Source organism: Electrona antarctica (assembly GCF_951216825.1).
Source record: "Electrona antarctica genome assembly, chromosome: 13".
Lineage (NCBI taxonomy): Eukaryota > Metazoa > Chordata > Actinopteri > Myctophiformes > Myctophidae > Electrona > Electrona antarctica.
The window spans coordinates 6,339,514-6,357,670 of NC_136794.1; the positions used below are offsets into that span (position 1 = coordinate 6,339,514).

At 45.6% G+C, this 18,157-nt stretch overlaps 1 protein-coding gene across 1 annotated transcript; it reads left to right on the plus strand.

Moving 5' to 3' along the window:
• Positions 1–2,659: 2,659 nt before the first annotated feature.
• On the plus strand, positions 2,660–16,500 carry sik1 (salt-inducible kinase 1). The gene is made up of 14 exons (XM_079519134.1): positions 2,660–2,970; positions 3,451–3,650; positions 3,794–3,910; positions 8,531–8,594; positions 8,831–8,992; positions 9,737–9,861; positions 9,986–10,109; positions 10,229–10,449; positions 10,868–11,017; positions 11,145–11,231; positions 11,761–11,995; positions 12,159–12,431; positions 12,848–13,031; positions 13,309–16,500. The coding sequence occupies exons 2-14, from the start codon at positions 3,498–3,500 to the stop codon at positions 13,871–13,873; spliced, it is 2,460 nt and encodes an 819-aa protein (XP_079375260.1). The 5' UTR covers positions 2,660–2,970; positions 3,451–3,497; the 3' UTR covers positions 13,874–16,500.
• The last annotated feature ends 1,657 nt before the right edge of the window (positions 16,501–18,157 follow it).

The window sequence follows — 18,157 nt, forward strand, 5'->3', positions numbered from 1 at the left end:
GCACTTCTCCTTGTGGAGACAACATGTAGTCCAGGAAGTAAGTGAGCCCAGTCCCAGTGTCCATGACATCATGGACACTTTGAAATAATACTCTCAAATAATCTCTCAAAACACATATTTCCCACATAAAAACCCCAGGAAAGTGTTTCTTGTCTCCCAAACATCATTCAAATAAGATCTGGTTGCAAAAGGGGTGAAGTGTCCCTTTAAAGTGCAGCATATATAAGCCCTGCTAATAGAACATAAGTCGCTCTCTGTCCAACAGTAAAGCACAAGGCTGTCAATCATAAAGAGTACAATAGAACCGCTGACAGTGTACGTCAATGCAGGCCCAGGCACACGGAAGAAAAATAATAACAGCTTCTTTTTTCCGCCCTCATAAATCAAAATAGGATATTTGCCCAAAGGGTTTTGATTTCAGAGCCATATCTCGTAAGTATTGCATTGGTGGAAAAATACCTGAAAAGGTAGAGGTATCCAACTAGAAAACGACTGGTAAACGTAAAAGTCACCCATTAGAATACCCTGTGAGTAAAGGTCGTTAAGAATTACCTGCACTTTAAATGTATTTTAAGTAAATAAACGCTGCAACAATATGATAAAGTATATGTCTAATGCCCATGCATGGGAGATGATTGTTGCACCTGCTGCCAGCTTTCCAGCTTGGTAGCGATAACTTACTGACCAGGCTGAACACATGCTGACAGCAATAACTTACACACTATTGTCTTTTTTTTCTGAAGTACTTTGGGGTGTTATGGGGGAATTAAAGTAGTGGAGCGTATAGGAGAGAAGTAGTTTTACAAGACATGCCTTGATATTAGAAATTACAGATTATTATCACGTCCAAATTGGTCTTTGTATTGAGTTTGTGCTTGAAATGTACTGTAATTCTGCAAACTGTTAATAAATATTTCAATCAATCAATCAGTCACCTTTGACACAGGGCAGGGCGGTCATGACTGCAACGTTCAGTAGGTTGAACTGTGCACATTCTGCCGCATGGCTCACAAAGCCTCACATTGACAAGAGGAAATGATGCAGTGAGTCTTACCAAAAACCCAGCAATGCGTTCCAAACTGTCATAAAGAATGGAAAATAAGATTCATGAACTGTCTGTACAGTTTGTTCAGACTGACATAACATAATTAGGTTATTCTATGACATTATTTGAGATTCAATGTGACGTAGTTCTTGTGTGTGCGAGCGAGCGAGCGTGCGTGCGTGTGTGCGTGCGTGTGTGATGAACAATGGTTGCAAAGGAAGGATGATGATGAGACATGCAAGGACTGAAACATCTAGTTATGACTGCAGCAATTGCAGATAAAGAGAGAGTCTGCACATGGTGTACATTAGATGATTTTGTGAGTGCATGGTGTGCGTACCTGGCAGCGTGCGCGCGCGTGCGTGTGAGAGTGAGTGAGTGAGTGAGTGCATGTCTGTCCACAATAGTGCTGTGTGCTGTTTCGTGTGCTCTTTGCCTGGATCGATGCTCCTCCCTTTCTCTTCTCTTTCCTTTGTTTCTCTGTCGTTCTGGTGTACCTGAACTGAACTTGACTGTAACCCTCTCCTCTCCTCGCCTGCACGTCTCCCATGACGGCATTGTGGTATAGAAACTAGACTGTATGGGGTTTGTCTTCTGCAATATGAGAGGAATGGAGAACTAAAGAACATAAGGGAGGGACGTTAGTCAACTATAGAGAGACAGTTTGAGGCAAACAATATAACTTTGAAAATGACAGATATGAAGATGGATCGAGAAACCTACTTGTGCCTTCAATGCATTGAACAACGGAAGGGAATGGGATTGATTGATTGATTGAAATATTTAACAGTTGTCAGTTTGCAGAATTACAGTACATTTCAAGCACAACTCAATACAAAGACTGTTAACTGTGAGTGGACCGTGTGGACGACCCAATAAAGCATTACACTTGTTTACAAGAGGTTCCACCTTGTTCAATTCATCAAAACATTTAGAGACATACAAATAGACAGAACAGAACATAATAAGAATAGAATAGAATACATTCAGATCAGAACAGAACAGAACAGAACAGAACAGAACAGAACAGAACAGAACAGAACAGAACAGAACAGATGATGTAGCTTGGAGGGGTACGTGGGTGGGTGGAACTGCTGTCTAATCCCATTGGCCCTTCATTCATGAGATATTATAAGGATCTTTACTTTCTGTTTCAGTTCTTATACACAGAGAGGAGTCAGTTTAGGGCAAGTTGTGAGGCATGATGCCAGGAACTTAGGAAGGATATGAGCGAGCCCCAGCTAGCTCGAGTCGCCACACACAGAGAGAGAGAGAGTTCCACTTCCACTACAACGTCCGAACCCAACAGCTTGCGAGGAAACATCACGTGGTGACACTTGACTGACGTCACCGTCCCCATCGCCGAGCAACGGCTCCATCAGCACTGACGTCACCGTGCCGCCGAGCCGCCCGGTTGCCCGGCAACGCGCGCCGTGCGCTCTAGCCCCGGCCTTGCGCCCCGGCGCTCGAAGCTCTGACGCGGGTGTGACGTTAATAAGGTGGGTATCAATTTGTTATGGTGGCGTTGAGAGAGAGAGAGAGAGAGAGAGAGAGAGAGAGAGAGAAGGAGGAGTTCCCTTGAACACTGTGTTGTAGCGATCAGCATTCCAGCGGAGCGGAGCGTAAGAGTAGCCCACTGTATAGACACATACATACACACACGTGCCGTAGCCCCAGAGAAGTGACCTGCCGAGTCACTTTACTATAATATATTGGGTGTAATTGTATACAGGTTACGGGTCACCGCTCACGCACACTGACTGGACAAACAAAAAATACCAATATTTAATTGATGTTTTAAAAGATCTGAGAGGATTCTGCGTCAGAGTTGCATTTCTTTTGTGCTGTTCATGGTCTTGGAATGGTTTGCGTTGCCCGTGAGATCTGTCTGAACTGTGAGAGGTCGCGTTCTTGCGCTCTATAAGGTAAGGCTCGCTTTAATAAAAAAAAAAAACTGGGCTATAATTTGTTTTAAATAATATTTAGATTAAACAAAAGTTGCTGTTACTTAATCAATGTAACTTTACAACACTGTATGTTCGTCTAAATTAAGAGTGATGTGCAGAATGATTTAGCCTGGCTATATCCTATTTATTTTTACGTATAGAGGCTATATTTCGCTTCTTTATTCCCCCCTTTTTTCCTGTTCTTATATATATAACGTCAATTGAGAAACTAGCCTATAGGATATGGCTACATTTTTTATTGTGGGCCTATATTCTTGTTAATATTAGTTTGCTATTTATTATTATTATAGAATATAGGCTAACTGTTTATGTGCAGTGAGCATATCATGGCGCCCTGCATGCTTCACATGCAGCTCATATGTGGCACAATGCTTTATACATACAAATGTACTAGGCCTATTGTATTAGCTAAATGTTACTCTTTGTTTCCACATGTAGGCTACTGTGCTTGAATTGCCCATTGGAATAAAAGTGCACATTGCACCATGGTGATCATGACGGAGAGCAGCCACGGGACTCAGCCTAACCCTGGCCTGGGAAGGCCCCTACAGGTCGGCTTCTATGAGATCATCCGCACTCTAGGGAAAGGAAACTTTGCAGTGGTCAAACTGGCCAGGCATAAAGTCACCAAAACACAGGTCAGCATTATTCTGTTTCCTCCACAGGAAAATATTACTGCATGTGTATGTATTATGTTTGGTTACTCTCTGTGCACTTGTGATATCATTCATCATTGCTGTATACGTTTTGAAACTAATGATCTGTTAATTGTTTTTTGCAGGTGGCCATAAAGATAATTGATAAAACCAGACTGAACCCCTCCAACCTGGAGAAGATTTACAGAGAGGTGCAGATCATGAAGCTGTTGAACCACCCCCACATCATCAAGCTGTACCAGGTGTGTAGCATCTGTCCGTGTGTGTGTGTGTGCAGGGACGTGCACACATAGACATCAAAGGGGGCTTCAGCCCCTGCCCTTTTACCCGTCTGTAAAACAGCTGCCCTTTCCAGACCACAAATGTAGTTTAGCGTTTACTACATGGTGAAAGAAATGCAAAAATGCCACTCCTTTCAATGCCATACCGGAAGGCAGCATTCAGGAGAATTGCTTTTTCCCCCCAAAGTCTCCTGAACTTGAACACAGTATTTTGCATTGAACAAATTTGTTTAGAAATCCATATCATACACCGCATCTCCACTAGCTAAAGAGTGCTGGGTTGCGCCCCGAAAATAGCTGATCTACAAGCTCTCAACTCGTCGCGACGCGTTGATAGCTTGTAGATCTGCTATTTTTGGCCAAAAGTGCCCTCTTTTACAGGATTTCAGCCCCTGCCCCTCTAACGCTCTGCACGTCCCTGCATGTGTGTGTGTGTGTGTGTGTGTGTGTGTGTGTGTGTGAGAGAGAGAGAGTGAGAGTGAGAGTGAGAGTGAGAGTGAGAGTGAGAGTGAGAGTGAGAGTGAGTGAGTGAGTGAGTGTGTGTGTGTGTGTGTGTGTGTGTGTGTGTGTGTGTGTGTGTGTGTGTGCGTGCGTGCGTGCGTGCGTGTATTTTTTGATTTGTGGTGCGTATTCACTGACACTGTGCAGTGCACCGTAACAGTGGAGCAGCGGTGCCATGTGTCGTGCATCTGTGGTATGCCACATATAGGCTCCTATCTGCAGAGGAGCAATGGGTGCATGGGTGTGTATACTGTAACCATACACACACATGCACCCATTGCTCCGCTGCAGATAGCACTACACACTGTATATAGTGTAGAAAAAGGGTGTAATCGGCACCAGAGGCACTGTAAAATGAGTACAGTAAAATGTACACTGTGTGCTAAAGGCATATTTTCCAGTGATGAAGCATTATTGAGCGTCGCCATATCGTATGACTGGAGTTGTGCAGGCGTGGTAACATCATTATACCGTGACGCACATTACGGTCCATTTGTCATCTTAATGGTATCCAGTGACACGTCGAGTGAAACTTGCACAGTGGCATTTAGCGCAGTGCATTATGACCGTACAAAAGCAGCAAAGTGTGTATGCGAGAGCAAGGATAACACGGTGAATGAATGACAGGCGGTGTGTTTAAGAAATGCAGAGACAACAATGCTTGTGCGTTTGGAGTTGACTGTGTGCATTTCAGAGTTTTTGGTGTGGTATAATACAGGGGTTCTCAACGTTTTTGGCCGGGGACCCCCGAAAATGCTTTGGCAACGTCTCGGGACCCCCGCCCCGCCCCCTCCCGACCCCCAATATAAATTGACTGCTACAATAACCTTAAACCATTTTGGGCGGGAACCCCTTTTGGTGTTTTAAGCATTGTTATAATTTAGCTATTTAAAAATAGCAGATCTACAAGCTCATAGCGCGCCACCGAGTGGCGCGCTACGAGCTTGTAGGTCTGCTATTTTTGAAAAATCGTGAAAAAAATAAAAAAAATAAAAATCTTTTTTTGATGCTTTGAGTTACGGTAATCAGCAGGACTGTACTCTCTAATCTAATTTTTTTCACAGAGAATTGAGAGTGAGTTCCGAGAAAGTCAGGGAGAGAGAGAGTGGTGCTTAAAGATGAGTCTGACTCTACAGGTTTGAATGTCAAGTCTAATTAGCATCAGTGCAGGCGCAGCCAAGTGCAATGTGTCTGCGCAGATCACGTGAAGGCCGGGCCACCCCGCCAGCTGCATGCTGCTCTTAATCAAATTGAAGACTTAGAACGAGGAATCCGCTTTTTCCCTCAGCGGGCTGGACAATGATGGCATGAGGCACACACACACACACACACACACACACACACACACACACACACACACACACACACACACACACACACACACACACACACACACACACACACACACACACACACACACACACACACACACACACACACACACACACACACACACACACACACACACACACACACACACACACACACACACACACACACACACACACACACACACACACACACACACACACACACACACACAATATTATTCCTTCAACTCTCAAATATTGCTTTACAACTCACACACATGCCGTTGCCCATACTGTACTGTATATGGTCAAACTATCACTTCGGACTAAATTAGAAGGTATTCAGCGAAATTGTTAATGCAACTCTGAGAGTGTATAGAAATTGACCCAAATGGACCATTCGATACACGTCAGAATTGAATGAGGGTTTTACTGACAGAGATTCCTCTCTATATATGGTGGCCTGCTGCCAGATGATGAGCCACTCACATTATTAATTATTGATGATGGGACAGAACCTTGGCAGTGCATTGCCAGTAACTTAATCAACACTTCCAATCATGGCTTTCCAAAGATCTCACGATGTTACGGTTTTCCGCTTGCCAGGGAACTGTTATTTAGAGCTTAAACGCACATGGCGTTGATTAATGAGCCTCTCGGCCTCTCGGCCCATGTACAGATTGGATTTCTACGTCCTCGTGTTTCCACCTGCATCTCCTCCTCGTCGTTGCATTCACCCATTTAGGCCTGACGTCGAAATTAAAAAAATGTCTCCTAAATAGTTTTCTCAAACTATTTCATGTCAAGAACCCCCAAAAATATATGTAATTGGCCGCCGACCCCCATCCGAAAATATGTTGTTCCAGGGACCTCCCAGAAGCATAGATTTAAGTTAAAAAACGTTCGCTCTGAAAGAATATATATTCAAAGATTTACCACATTTTCACGATTTTTCAAAAATAGCAGATCTACAAGCTCATAGCGCGGCACTCGGTGCCGCGCTACGAGCTTGTAGATCTGCTATTTTTCAATAGCTAAAGTATAACATAATGCTTAAAACACCATAAGGGGTTCCCGCCCAGAATGGATTAATGCGAGAGCTGTAGTGACTCTAGTGAGGTGCTTTGATGCTTTGAGTTACGGTAATCAGCAGGACTGTACTCTCTAATCTAATCTATACTGTACCTTGTCACACGACCGTACTGTAGCTCAATGAAAATGACAGATCTTCTCTTTAATCAATGCAATAATTTACCTGTGATGCTATACCAGTGTCTCCACAGTGTATTGCATATACTGTAATTTCTAGCACGTACATTTGTAAATAACTGAAAATGTACTTTCTTAGATTTATTTTGCTTCAATATAATGCACCAACATCACCAAAACAAATTCCTTTTCTGGCTATACAAACGATTCAGATTCTGAGAATAAATTATTTACATTGTTGTGCACGACGAGTATAAATTGGGTAAAAGTGAATATCCTCCTCCCTTGTGTAAAGAGAGAAGGCGGTGGCGTGAGCCAGGCTCGTGATCTAGAGAGGAGAGGTCACATGTGAATTAGGAGGCTAGGCAGCAAGACACACTAGTCTGAGACCAGTTGGCCACATTCACACATTGGCCATTTTGGTCTTACTGTATACACTATGTATGTCATTCGATGTATGACATAACATCTCGTCACAGGCCTTTGTTTTCTTTTGTTTCTCTGCTCTCCCCTCTCTATCCTATAGCCTCAGCTTCTCCCACTGACCTTCCTAACAGTCAGTCAACCCCCCCCCCCCCCCCAACCCCCGCCCCTCATCCCTCCCTAGGGTTAGGGGGGCGGGGGGGTCCTTAATGTGCCAGAGTCCATTTCTTAACAGCTCTGACGTCAGCTGCACCTCAAGGTGACTATAGAGCCCTAAGAGCGCTGCCTTATCTCGCAGATAAACCCTGCCCAGACGAGGCATACTGTGTGCACGGAAGCACTGAAAAGCTCCCCCTGGGTTTTCTATAAAGTCCCGCAATGGAAAATAATTAGGCCTCGCCATTCAATGGAACGCAACTTCTGACATTGAATACGCGGCATTGACCGGCGGGTTTTGTGCAGATGAGGCTTTGTCACTTAGGAAATATTTGCTTTTGTTGTGCAATGCTCTCTATTCAGACGCACCAGCCCCGAGGTTCTCCCCTGAGACATGGCGGGTTTTCTGGGAGTTTCGGGGAAGGAAGGGGGACTTGCGTCTTTCCGTTCCACTTACAGAATGCTGGTGTTGTTGAGTGATTCCATTTATGGTGCCCTCGATAAACAAGGAGGGACCCATATGAGCGTGAATGTTTTTCGGTGTACAAGCCAATTATGAAGAAGATACAGATTTAGAATGAACTTGAACACTTATTTCTGACCCACGCCCACATTACTGAAAATGTTTATGAGGTTGTACAATGTAACATTGATATACAGTATAGTGTGTGCGTGTGTGTGTGTGTGGCGCATGCACGCACGCACGCGCGTGCTATATTTGTACGCTCGTGTGCAAGCATCCTTAAGCAGAAATTAACTGTGACATGCTGGTGGTGAGTGGAACTGAGGAAGTATGAACGGGGAAATCTAGGAGCCAGGACATGTCCCCGGTGGCTACTGGCTAGGTCTGGCTCTGCTGAAGTACTTAGAGGAGTTTGTTTTTTTTCCCTCTGGATATTCGTAGCTTTTCTGTCAACATCATCAGCTGCCTATGACCTAGTTTGCACTAAACCCTGCTCTGTTTCCTGTGTGTTTCTCATAGGTCATGGAGACCAAAGACATGCTTTACATTGTGACAGAATACGCGAAGAACGGAGAGATGTTTGGTGAGTTCCACTAGCAAATGTTTGTATTAATTTATTTATTTAACTTTTGTGGTAATTAAGGAGGGAGGGCTCTCATGTAATAAAACGCTGGTCTGCTAATCTCTTATACAATATTAAAGCAAGCCATTTTTTATCAGATATTTATCTCCCAGTATGATACGGAACACAGTAGAGCAGCAGCTCTACTGAATTTAGATTATTTTATTTCTTTAACTAAAACTCCACTCACCCTCCAGACCATTTGACCACCAATGGCCGTATGAGTGAAGACGAGGCACGCAAGAAGTTCTGGCAGATTCTGACGGCGGTCGACTACTGCCACAGACACCACATCGTTCACCGTGACCTCAAGACTGAGAACCTTCTGCTGGACGCCAACATGAACATCAAACTAGCTGGTGAGTGTTTTACACACTCATTTTAGCACACTTCGAGCCATACACGTCCAAAAACGGTTAATAAAACTCCACACTCTTATGCCGATCACCCCAGTAGCTACGGACAGTTGCGCTCTTACTTCCAGATTTAAAATGGCCGATCCAAGGACTCATGAAATGACGTCATTTTGTAGTTTTTACCTGGCAAGGGCTACTGAGGTGCCCAAAAACATGCCGGCATGAAAAGTGTTCTAATTTGAGACTTCCTGGGACATTGCATGGTGAAGGTGGGGCTTTGGGAGCTCTTCATTGCTTGTTATTTGAGGTCATGTTCATTGGATATGAGTCAGTGTGTGAGACATTTCTCCCTGCTGATTTTCTGTCTGATTGGCCTGAAAAAGGATTTGTGGCTTTGGGATTCTCCATCCAGGGATCATTTTAATTAAATGATCATCACAGCATTTTCTGCATGCTAATTGAGAGCCGCCACTAATTATTCCCTTTTATTAAGTTGAATATTTGATTCATTTCATGATTCCGTCTTTCAGAATGTAGCGCGCACGCACGCTACATTCATTCATTACCATGAAGAAATGTGACCGCCTAAATATTAGTGTTCCATGAATGCAAGCTAGTTAATCATTTGTGTAGTAGATGGCACGGTCTTATACTGTGTACAGGTTCTTATGGTTGTGCTAATTTACGCAACAGCAAGAACTAACAAGCCAACTCCCTCCCTCTCCATCTCCCTCTTATGTGTTTTAGACTTTGGATTCGGTAACTTCTACAATGCAGGCGAGCCTCTGGCGACATGGTGTGGCAGCCCACCCTATGCAGCCCCGGAGGTGTTCGAGGGGAAGGAGTATGAGGGGCCTCATTTGGATATCTGGGTAAGAAATTTAAAAAAAGCATGAAAGAAACAAGCACTGATTTGAACGTATTTTTATTGATGTATTGCTATTCAATACATATCAATAAGAATACAGCTGACACTATCCTTATTTATATTCACAGAGCCTCGGTGTGGTGCTATATGTCCTCGTGTGTGGTTCCCTTCCGTTCGACGGGCCCAGCCTTCCCGCCCTCAGACAAAGAGTCACCGAAGGGCGCTTCAGAATCCCCTTTTTCATGTCCCAAGGTATGTGTTGCTGTGGCAACAAATCTCTGGGAATTACCGCTAATCACCGGTTTTGCCCAAGTACGTACCAGAGCGCTCAAAACCCATGAGACTTACCCCTTAAGTTTTCTGCTCCTCAGACTGTGAGAACCTGATCCGTAAGATGCTGGTGGTGGACCCGGCCAAGCGGATCAGCGTGGCCCAGATAAAGCAGCACCGTTGGATGCTGGCGGATCCGACAGCCCCCCACCAGACCCTCAGCCAGTCCCTGACGGAATACAACTCCAACCTGGGCGACTACAGTGAGCCTGTCCTTGGCATCATGAACACACTTGGCATCGACCGCCAGCGGACCATAGAGGTAACTTGTTAACAATGATATGTTTAATGATGAATTTGTATGCAGTTTGAACAGTGTGTGTAGTCTTAGCAGCTGTCCCTGGTAGTGATCACGATAATTTTTGTTAGTCATGTCTGGCGTCAAGAGATATGCTCTCTATCCTGACGCCATACACCGACCCAAAATGGAACCCCAAATACCTCTGGGCTTAACTGCTCATTTTGTGGGAAGAATTAGTGGCATCAGCATGGAACCAGACTCACATTCTCAATCTTTGAGTCTCTACCAAGATATACATCTACGTCTAAGATATAGATGTAGTGTAGACAGTTAAAGCAAGCTATAAATAGGGAGGACATTTTATCAGCACAGTGTGTTTGTCTGAGTATATAGGCAAGCAACCGCAACAAATCCCCCTAATCCATGTCTTCTTCAACAGTCCTTACAGAACAGCAGCTACAATCACTTCTCAGCCATCTACTACCTGCTGCTGGAGAGGGTCAGAGAGCATCGTGCTCAGCAGCTCAGCCGCCAGTGTGGAACCTGGAGCCAAAGGCCCAGGAGCACATCTGACTCCACCACTCCAGAGGTGAGGGCTTATATCGGGGTCTGAATCTGGGCCTATATAGGCCTTGACCCTATAGGAGTGCTAAGGAGCTTTTGCTTTCGTTATAACAATGCTAAAAAAAACATGTATCTTCTCTCTGCGTCTATAGGTGATTATGGAGTCTACGGACAGCTTCAGAGCAACGGCATTTCCAGTTCCAGCCAATGTGGAATGTGACCAAGGTGGACTGTTCCAGGTGAGAGAGAGAGAGAGAGAGAGAGAGATCTTTTGGATTCAACATTTTTCTCAGTCTAATCGAATCGGAGACCTGCAGACTCCACCCGTAGTCTGTCCAAGTCTTAGAGTATATATGAATAGAGACGGCACCCGGAGGAAACCCTGAGGGGCAATGGACATAGTGGCCGAATTTGGTATTGCAGTGCTGGGCCAAGAACATGAACGCGCTGGTCCGTTGACTATCATTGCGCACGTTCATGACACGTGAACGCGGTTTCAGTGCAATGGCAGCGCGTTCATGTCTTTGGCCCAATCGATCCCAGAATGCACTCTGTTCCTAACCGGAAGGAGGACTGAAATCGCCTCATGCGCTTCTGAGCAACTTAATGCAAGTGGATGGAAGGAGAACTCGGGTGACGTCTCTATTCATATATACTCTAAGGTCCAAGTAGACCAGTAGCTAACAGTTAGCCCCCCTCCTCCCCCTCCATCCGTTTCCTGTTTATTAGCCCGCCGCTAATCGTTAGCGCTCCTTCCCCTGTCTCCAGCGCGTGGTGTTTCCAGTGGAGGCGAGTCTGAACCGGCTGCTGTGGAACCGCTCCATCTCTCCAAACAGCCTGCTGGAGACCAGCATCAGCGAAGAGGTCCGACCCAGGGACCTGGTGGAGGAGGACGAGGCCTGCACGCACGCTTCGGGGCCCTCGCTCCTTCCCACCACCACCGTCTCCCGTAGACACACGCTGGCCGAGGTGTCTGCCCGCTTCCACCAGTGTAACCCCCCATGTGAGTACGCCATACTTACACTCTGCTTTTGACACTTTGATACACGTGCCTGGCACGCATGCACACACTCACTCACTCACTCACTCACTCACTCACGTATACTGTGTACAAAAGTACACGTGTGGATCTGTGACCTGACTTCTCCTCCTTTTCGTGCCTCCAGGCATTGTGGTCAGTCCCTCGGACGGTGCGTCCTCAGACAGCTGCCTCAAGTCTTCGTCCAGTCCTGGCCCATCGTCATCAGCCTTGCACGCCGCCGCTGCGGGCGGCATGTCGATGCGTCTGACCTCCGCGGCCGACGCCAGAGCCCTGGTACCAGCTGCGGGATCCCCACTGACACTCTCGTCACGCCTCCTGCCCCAGGGGGCCCAGGGCAGCCTGCCTTCCGCCAGCTTCCAGGAAGGCCGCAGGGCCTCCGACACGTCCCTAACACAAGGTAGAGTACCGCAAAATGTATGCCGTTTATAACTCACTCGCGCGCACACACACACACACACACACACACACACACACACACACACACACACACATACACACACACACTCGAGTTAACCCATTTTGAGCTGGGAACGAAATGTCTTCTTGTTTTTCTATGTCAGTCGTTCTCAAACACTTTCATGTCACTTTTCACGATTCTTCAAAAATAGCAGACCTACAAGCTCGTAGCGCGGCACTCGGTGCCGCGCTATGAGCTTGTAGATCTGCTATTTTTCAATAGCTAAAGTATTACATAATGCTAACACCAAAAGGGGTTCCCGCCCAAAATGGGTTAAGTGAACAGACAGGATGTTACCGTGTCAGTGTGTCATCATCGAAATATCAAAGGAGGTATTGTGGTCTATTGTCCTGCAGGCCTCAAGGCTTTCCGTCAGCAGCTGAGGAAGACCACGCGCACAAAAGGCCTCCTGGGGTTGAACAAGATCAAGGGTCTGGCGAGGCAGGTGGCCCCGCCTCCCTCCTGTAACCGCGGCAGCCGCGGGTCGTTGGCTCTCTCTGAACACCGGAGCATGCTAGAGGAGGTGCTGCACCAGCAGAGGTGAGACGGCAGTTGATTAGTTGATATGTAAAAAGTAGATATATTAGCCAAAAAAGCACATGTAAAACAAGATAATTGATAGTTGTAATATAGTATAAGGCTTAACCCATTCTGGGCGGGAACCCCTTTTGGTGTTAGCATTATGTTATGCTTTAGCTATTGAAAAATCGAAGAACGACTGACATAGAAACATAGCTTTTTCATAAAACTGTCAGGATGTAGAAGACATTTTTAGAATCTGATCTCACGCTCCACGTTGAATCTCTGCCTTCACCAGGATGCTGCAGATCCAGCACCAGGCCGCCCCGCCTCAGAGCCAAGCCCCTCACGCCGCCGCGCCTGCACAGAACCCCCTGCTCTTCTTGGCTCCGCAGCAGCAGTCACCGCCCCCACCTTCCTCCGCCGTCTTGACGCCCGCCTCCATCTTCGACGCCCCCCGCAGCTCTCCCCTCCTCCCGAAAGAGCCTCATCATCAGCCTGCCCTTCCTCCTCGCCAACAACCCCCTCTGGGACTACACCATGGCCCCTGGCAGCAGCAACCCCTCCTCGACGCATCCTCTTCCTCATCATCCTCCTCCTCCTGCTTCTCTTCGCTGGCCCCGGTGGCCTCCTCCGCCGCCACAGGGGAGGCCATCTTCTTGAGGCACCTTCTCGAGGCGCGTCTGCACATCAGCCAGCAACCCCACCTATACCACCATACGAACATCCACCACCACCAGCCCCAGGCGGTTATCGCCCAGAGCCCCTTCATGTCCAGAGCAGGGACCTGGGGCCTGCATGGGTCCACCTCCAGCCCAGAGTCGGAGATGCAGCAGCTGAGCAGCTGTGTGATGGTGAAATAAAAAGTCCCCAATGCATCCCCAAGACGATGACGAGACCAAAATGAATGTTCCCTCCACTGGAAGAATATTCCTCCGAGGACAGGTCACTTGGTGTGGAGTACGTGAAAGAAAGACATACAGTTTGATGTATGGAAGCAAAACAGCTGACAAGTGACAGATCTACACTTTGAATTAGTGACACAGAATACGTGTGTGCGACGTGCGTGCACTTGCGCATGTGTGTGTGTGCGTGTGTGTGTGTGTGTGTGACGTGTGATTACTTAAGCTGAAGACCAAGCAATAACCAATCTCTGGAGAAAGCTTTGAATCCTAATCAAACTTCCAGAGACGCAATAAAAGGGCCTGGGCCTCAACCCGGACTCTGGAGAGAATCTGCTAAAGACAGTAGTCCTTTGACCAGGCGAAATGAACTCACTTGAATAACGGGAGAACGGAGTTTAGTGACCAGAGAAACGTCTCACATTTCTTTTTTTTTTCATATGAAGACTGTCACTCTTTTATTTTTATTTTTTTATTTTTTTTATTTTTTTCTCCAGCATTGTACGCAGCCCTGAGCTTCCGAGCTTTTACTTGAGGGTACAATTTGTGACTGAAACTGTGATTTTTGTCATGTACGATAATAGTTAGCTTATGCTGCTAAAACAAACAAACAAGGAAACTGCTACAGTACATCTTTGTCAGCCAGTAGAAGAAAAATACTGTCTAGCGGAGTGACTAAAGAACAATAGGTACATGAGTCAGCTCGCAGGCACAAAACAACAAGTTCGGTTTCCTCTTTACATATTCTGGTCACTCATTAGTCACACATTCGTTGTGCTTTTCAAAACCTTGGTTTTATTATTACCTCCTCAGGTAACCATGTTTGAAGGGTATTTAAATTCAGAAACGTCATTGTCATCAAAATGTAGGGAAAGAAATAATGCACAGAAAACTTGCTGTCAATCACAAGACAGTATAGGCTACATTAGATGAAATAACAGAACGTAAATAAAATAGCTATATTTCCTCTCTATTTTCACCTTTTCATGTGGACAGAACAAAGACTATGGGAATGGTGCAATATTCATATGGAAAGAGAAGGTAGAGAATCTACATAGGGCAACACAGACGCGCATAAAGACATTGTGGAGGTTTTTGTTTTTATTTTATTTTTCTTGTCATTTTTGTAATTTATTATTATAGGACCTCATTGAGCAAGCTAGCTGTCTATTGGTACTATAGTTATCAGACACGATAACGTGGTACTGTAGAAAATCACAAACAAAGGCTCCAGGCATTTCAATAGGCTGTTCCTTTTAGCAAGTTTGTAGTTCTTTTGTCGAAAGGCAGAATTTGGGTTATACCAAAGAGCGAACATTTCGAGATGTTATTGGTCAGAAACACACTACTGATTTTTTTCACGTTTAATGCTGTGGCTCAAAATATAGCATGCTGGTTACGTAGCATTACATTGTCATGTTATCTCCTTAGCATTTTGCTATGAGAAAGCTTCCTCTGCCACCAAATGCGAAGTTTATGTTGTAATATCGCTATTGTTGGGTTTCAGGACCATCGTGGTATTATTTTTTGTACGTTTGTAAGAAAAACAAAAACAAAAGAAAAATAACATGTAGCAATACCTTATTTTGTGCTGGAAATCTGTTTTCCTTGAACCGTCCATAAAAGTGGTTGAGATAGCTAGAAGTTTATGGATGTTACCTGCAAGGTTTATATAGGCGTCTGTGCAGTTTAACCCATTTTGGGCGGGAACCCCTTTTGGTGTTAGCATTATGTTATACTTTAGCTATTGAAAAATAGCAGATCTACAAGCTCATAGCGCTCAAGAACGACTGACATAGAAACATAGCTTTTTCAGAAAACTGTCATTTTCAAACAGACATTTTTAGAATCTGATCTAAGGTCAAAATGGGTTAAGCTGTCAGCCATGGTAGCTGTGTAACATATAGCTTGGTTAGTTTGACCATATATGTGAAATTGCTAATATAAAAAAATATATATAAAAAAACAGTGTTTTCTGAGGCCCAATTTATAGAAAAAAAAGTTTTTATCTCTGAAACAAGCAGTGTTGATATTTTTAGTCAACATGTTTGGTTGATTGCACTCACCACCAACATGTGTGCCTTTTTTTCTGAACAAACTCCTATGATCAGAGATATTTCCGACTATCCCTGACCAGCACATTTAAAAGAGAAAAACGAAACAATTATAGCCATTCATTCAAAATACCCCTTTTGATACATTCATTTACATTTTAACTTGCTTTCTAAAGCAAAGCAAGCATTGCACTTTATAGATGTTTCATATTTCTGAAATGGTTTTTTTTTCCATGGGTTGAGAAAACTTCACAAAACAATTGAAACACTGACTCTTGATGCAAATGTGTAAGATGACTCTTTTGATAAACTTTGGATAATAACAAGTATTACATGTTTTCTGATTTGTTACTTGACTGCATGAGCGAGTGTGCTGTGTGTGTGTGTGTGTGTGTGTGTGTGTGTGTGTGTGTGTGTGTGTGTGTGTGTGTGTGGGCGTGTGTTTGTGTACGTGAAAAAGACATGGAGAAAATGTTTGTTCAAGTAAGACTGTATTTATGTGGCTATTTATTTAAATAAAGTTCACTTCCTAAGCTTTGCGGGTTTTGCTGCGGTCATTTCAAACAAAACCAAAGTTAGGGAACTTTGATTACTTTTGACCATATCAAATAAGTGTATAGTGTATCCTGTAATGTTTATAATGTACAGTATGGTAAGCCTCCAGTGAAATTAATTACATGTACAATATGGCACGGTGGGAAAAACAGTGAAAGGCTGTAGGTTATCATTTTATTTTTGGTATTTATATATTAACTTTATTATTATTTTTTTGTAGCATATTTAAGGGCCATGTCATGTGATCTACCTGCTCATCCTTTGTGATCTACTGGTAGATCTACTGGTAAGGATCTAGGATCTAGGGTGTAGGGTGTAAGGAGCACTCGACTTCCCCCACTATCAACCTCATCTCATATAACTGGTCCTAATAAGATACTAATGAGTCCTGGCATCATCAGTAGACAGGTTTGGCCATTTCAAACGTTTAATTGGTGCAACAACAATGGCTTCTCTATTTCAGCATATTAACTTTCCAGGAAGAGAAAGGCTGTCGTTTCTATTAGCTTAAAACACTTTTCGCCAAGCAGGGACTGACCCCCCAATCCAACCCTTGATGCTGAGTGCCAAGCAGGGACTGACCCCCCAATCCAACCCTTGATGCTGAGTGCCAAGCAGGGACTGACCCCCCAATCCAACCCTTGATGCTGAGTGCCAAACAGGGACTGACCCCCCAATCCAACCCTTGATGCTGAGTGCCAAGCAGGGACTGACCCCCCAATCCAACCCTTGATGCTGAGTGCCAAGCAGGGACTGACCCCCGAATCCAACCCTTGATGCTGAGTGCCAAGCAGGGACTGACCCCCCCAATCCAACCCTTGATGCTGAGTGCCAAACAGGGACTGACCCCCCAATCCAACCCTTGATGCTGAGTGCCAAGCAGGGACTGACCCCCCAATCCAACCCTTGATGCTGAGTGCCAAGCAGGGACTGACCCCCCAATCCAACCCTTGATGCTGAGGGCCAAGCAGGGACTGACCCCCCAATCCAACCCTTGATGCTGAGTGCCAAGCAGGGACTGACCCCCCAATCCAACCCTTGATGCTGAGTGCCAAGCAGGGACTGACCCCCCAATCCAACCCTTGATGCTGAGTGCCAAGCAGGGACTGACCCCCCCAATCCAACCCTTGATGCTGAGTGCCAAGCAGGGACTGACCCCCCAATCCAACCCTTGATGCTGAGTGCCAAGCAGGGACTGACCCCCCAATCCAACCCTTGATGCTGAGTGCCAAGCAGGGACTGACCCCCCAATCCAACCCTTGATGCTGAGTGCCAAGCAGGGACTGACCCCCCAATCCAACCCTTGATGCTGAGTGTCAAGCAGGGACTGACCCCCCCAATCCAACCCTTGATGCTGAGTGCCAAGCAGGGACTGACCCCCCAATCCAACCCTTGATGCTGAGTGCCAAGCAGGGACTGACCCCCCAATCCAACCCTTGATGCTGAGTGCCAAGCAGGGACTGACCCCCCAATCCAACCCTTGATGCTGAGTGCCAAGCAGGGACTGACCCCCCAATCCAACCCTTGATGCTGAGGGCCAAGCAGGGACTGACCCCCCAATCCAACCCTTGATGCTGTGTGCCAAGCAGGGACTGACCCCCCAATCCAACCCTTGATGCTGAGTGCCAAACAGGGA

Coding starts and splice junctions, on each gene's coding strand:
- sik1 (XM_079519134.1), top strand. CDS start 3,498: ATGGTGATCATGACGGAGAGCAGCCACGGGACTCAGCCTAACCCTGGC. Junction 8,993..9,736: donor CATGAACATCAAACTAGCTG/GTGAGTGTTTTA, acceptor TATGTGTTTTAG/ACTTTGGATTCGGTAACTTC. Junction 11,018..11,144: donor CTGACTCCACCACTCCAGAG/GTGAGGGCTTAT, acceptor CTGCGTCTATAG/GTGATTATGGAGTCTACGGA.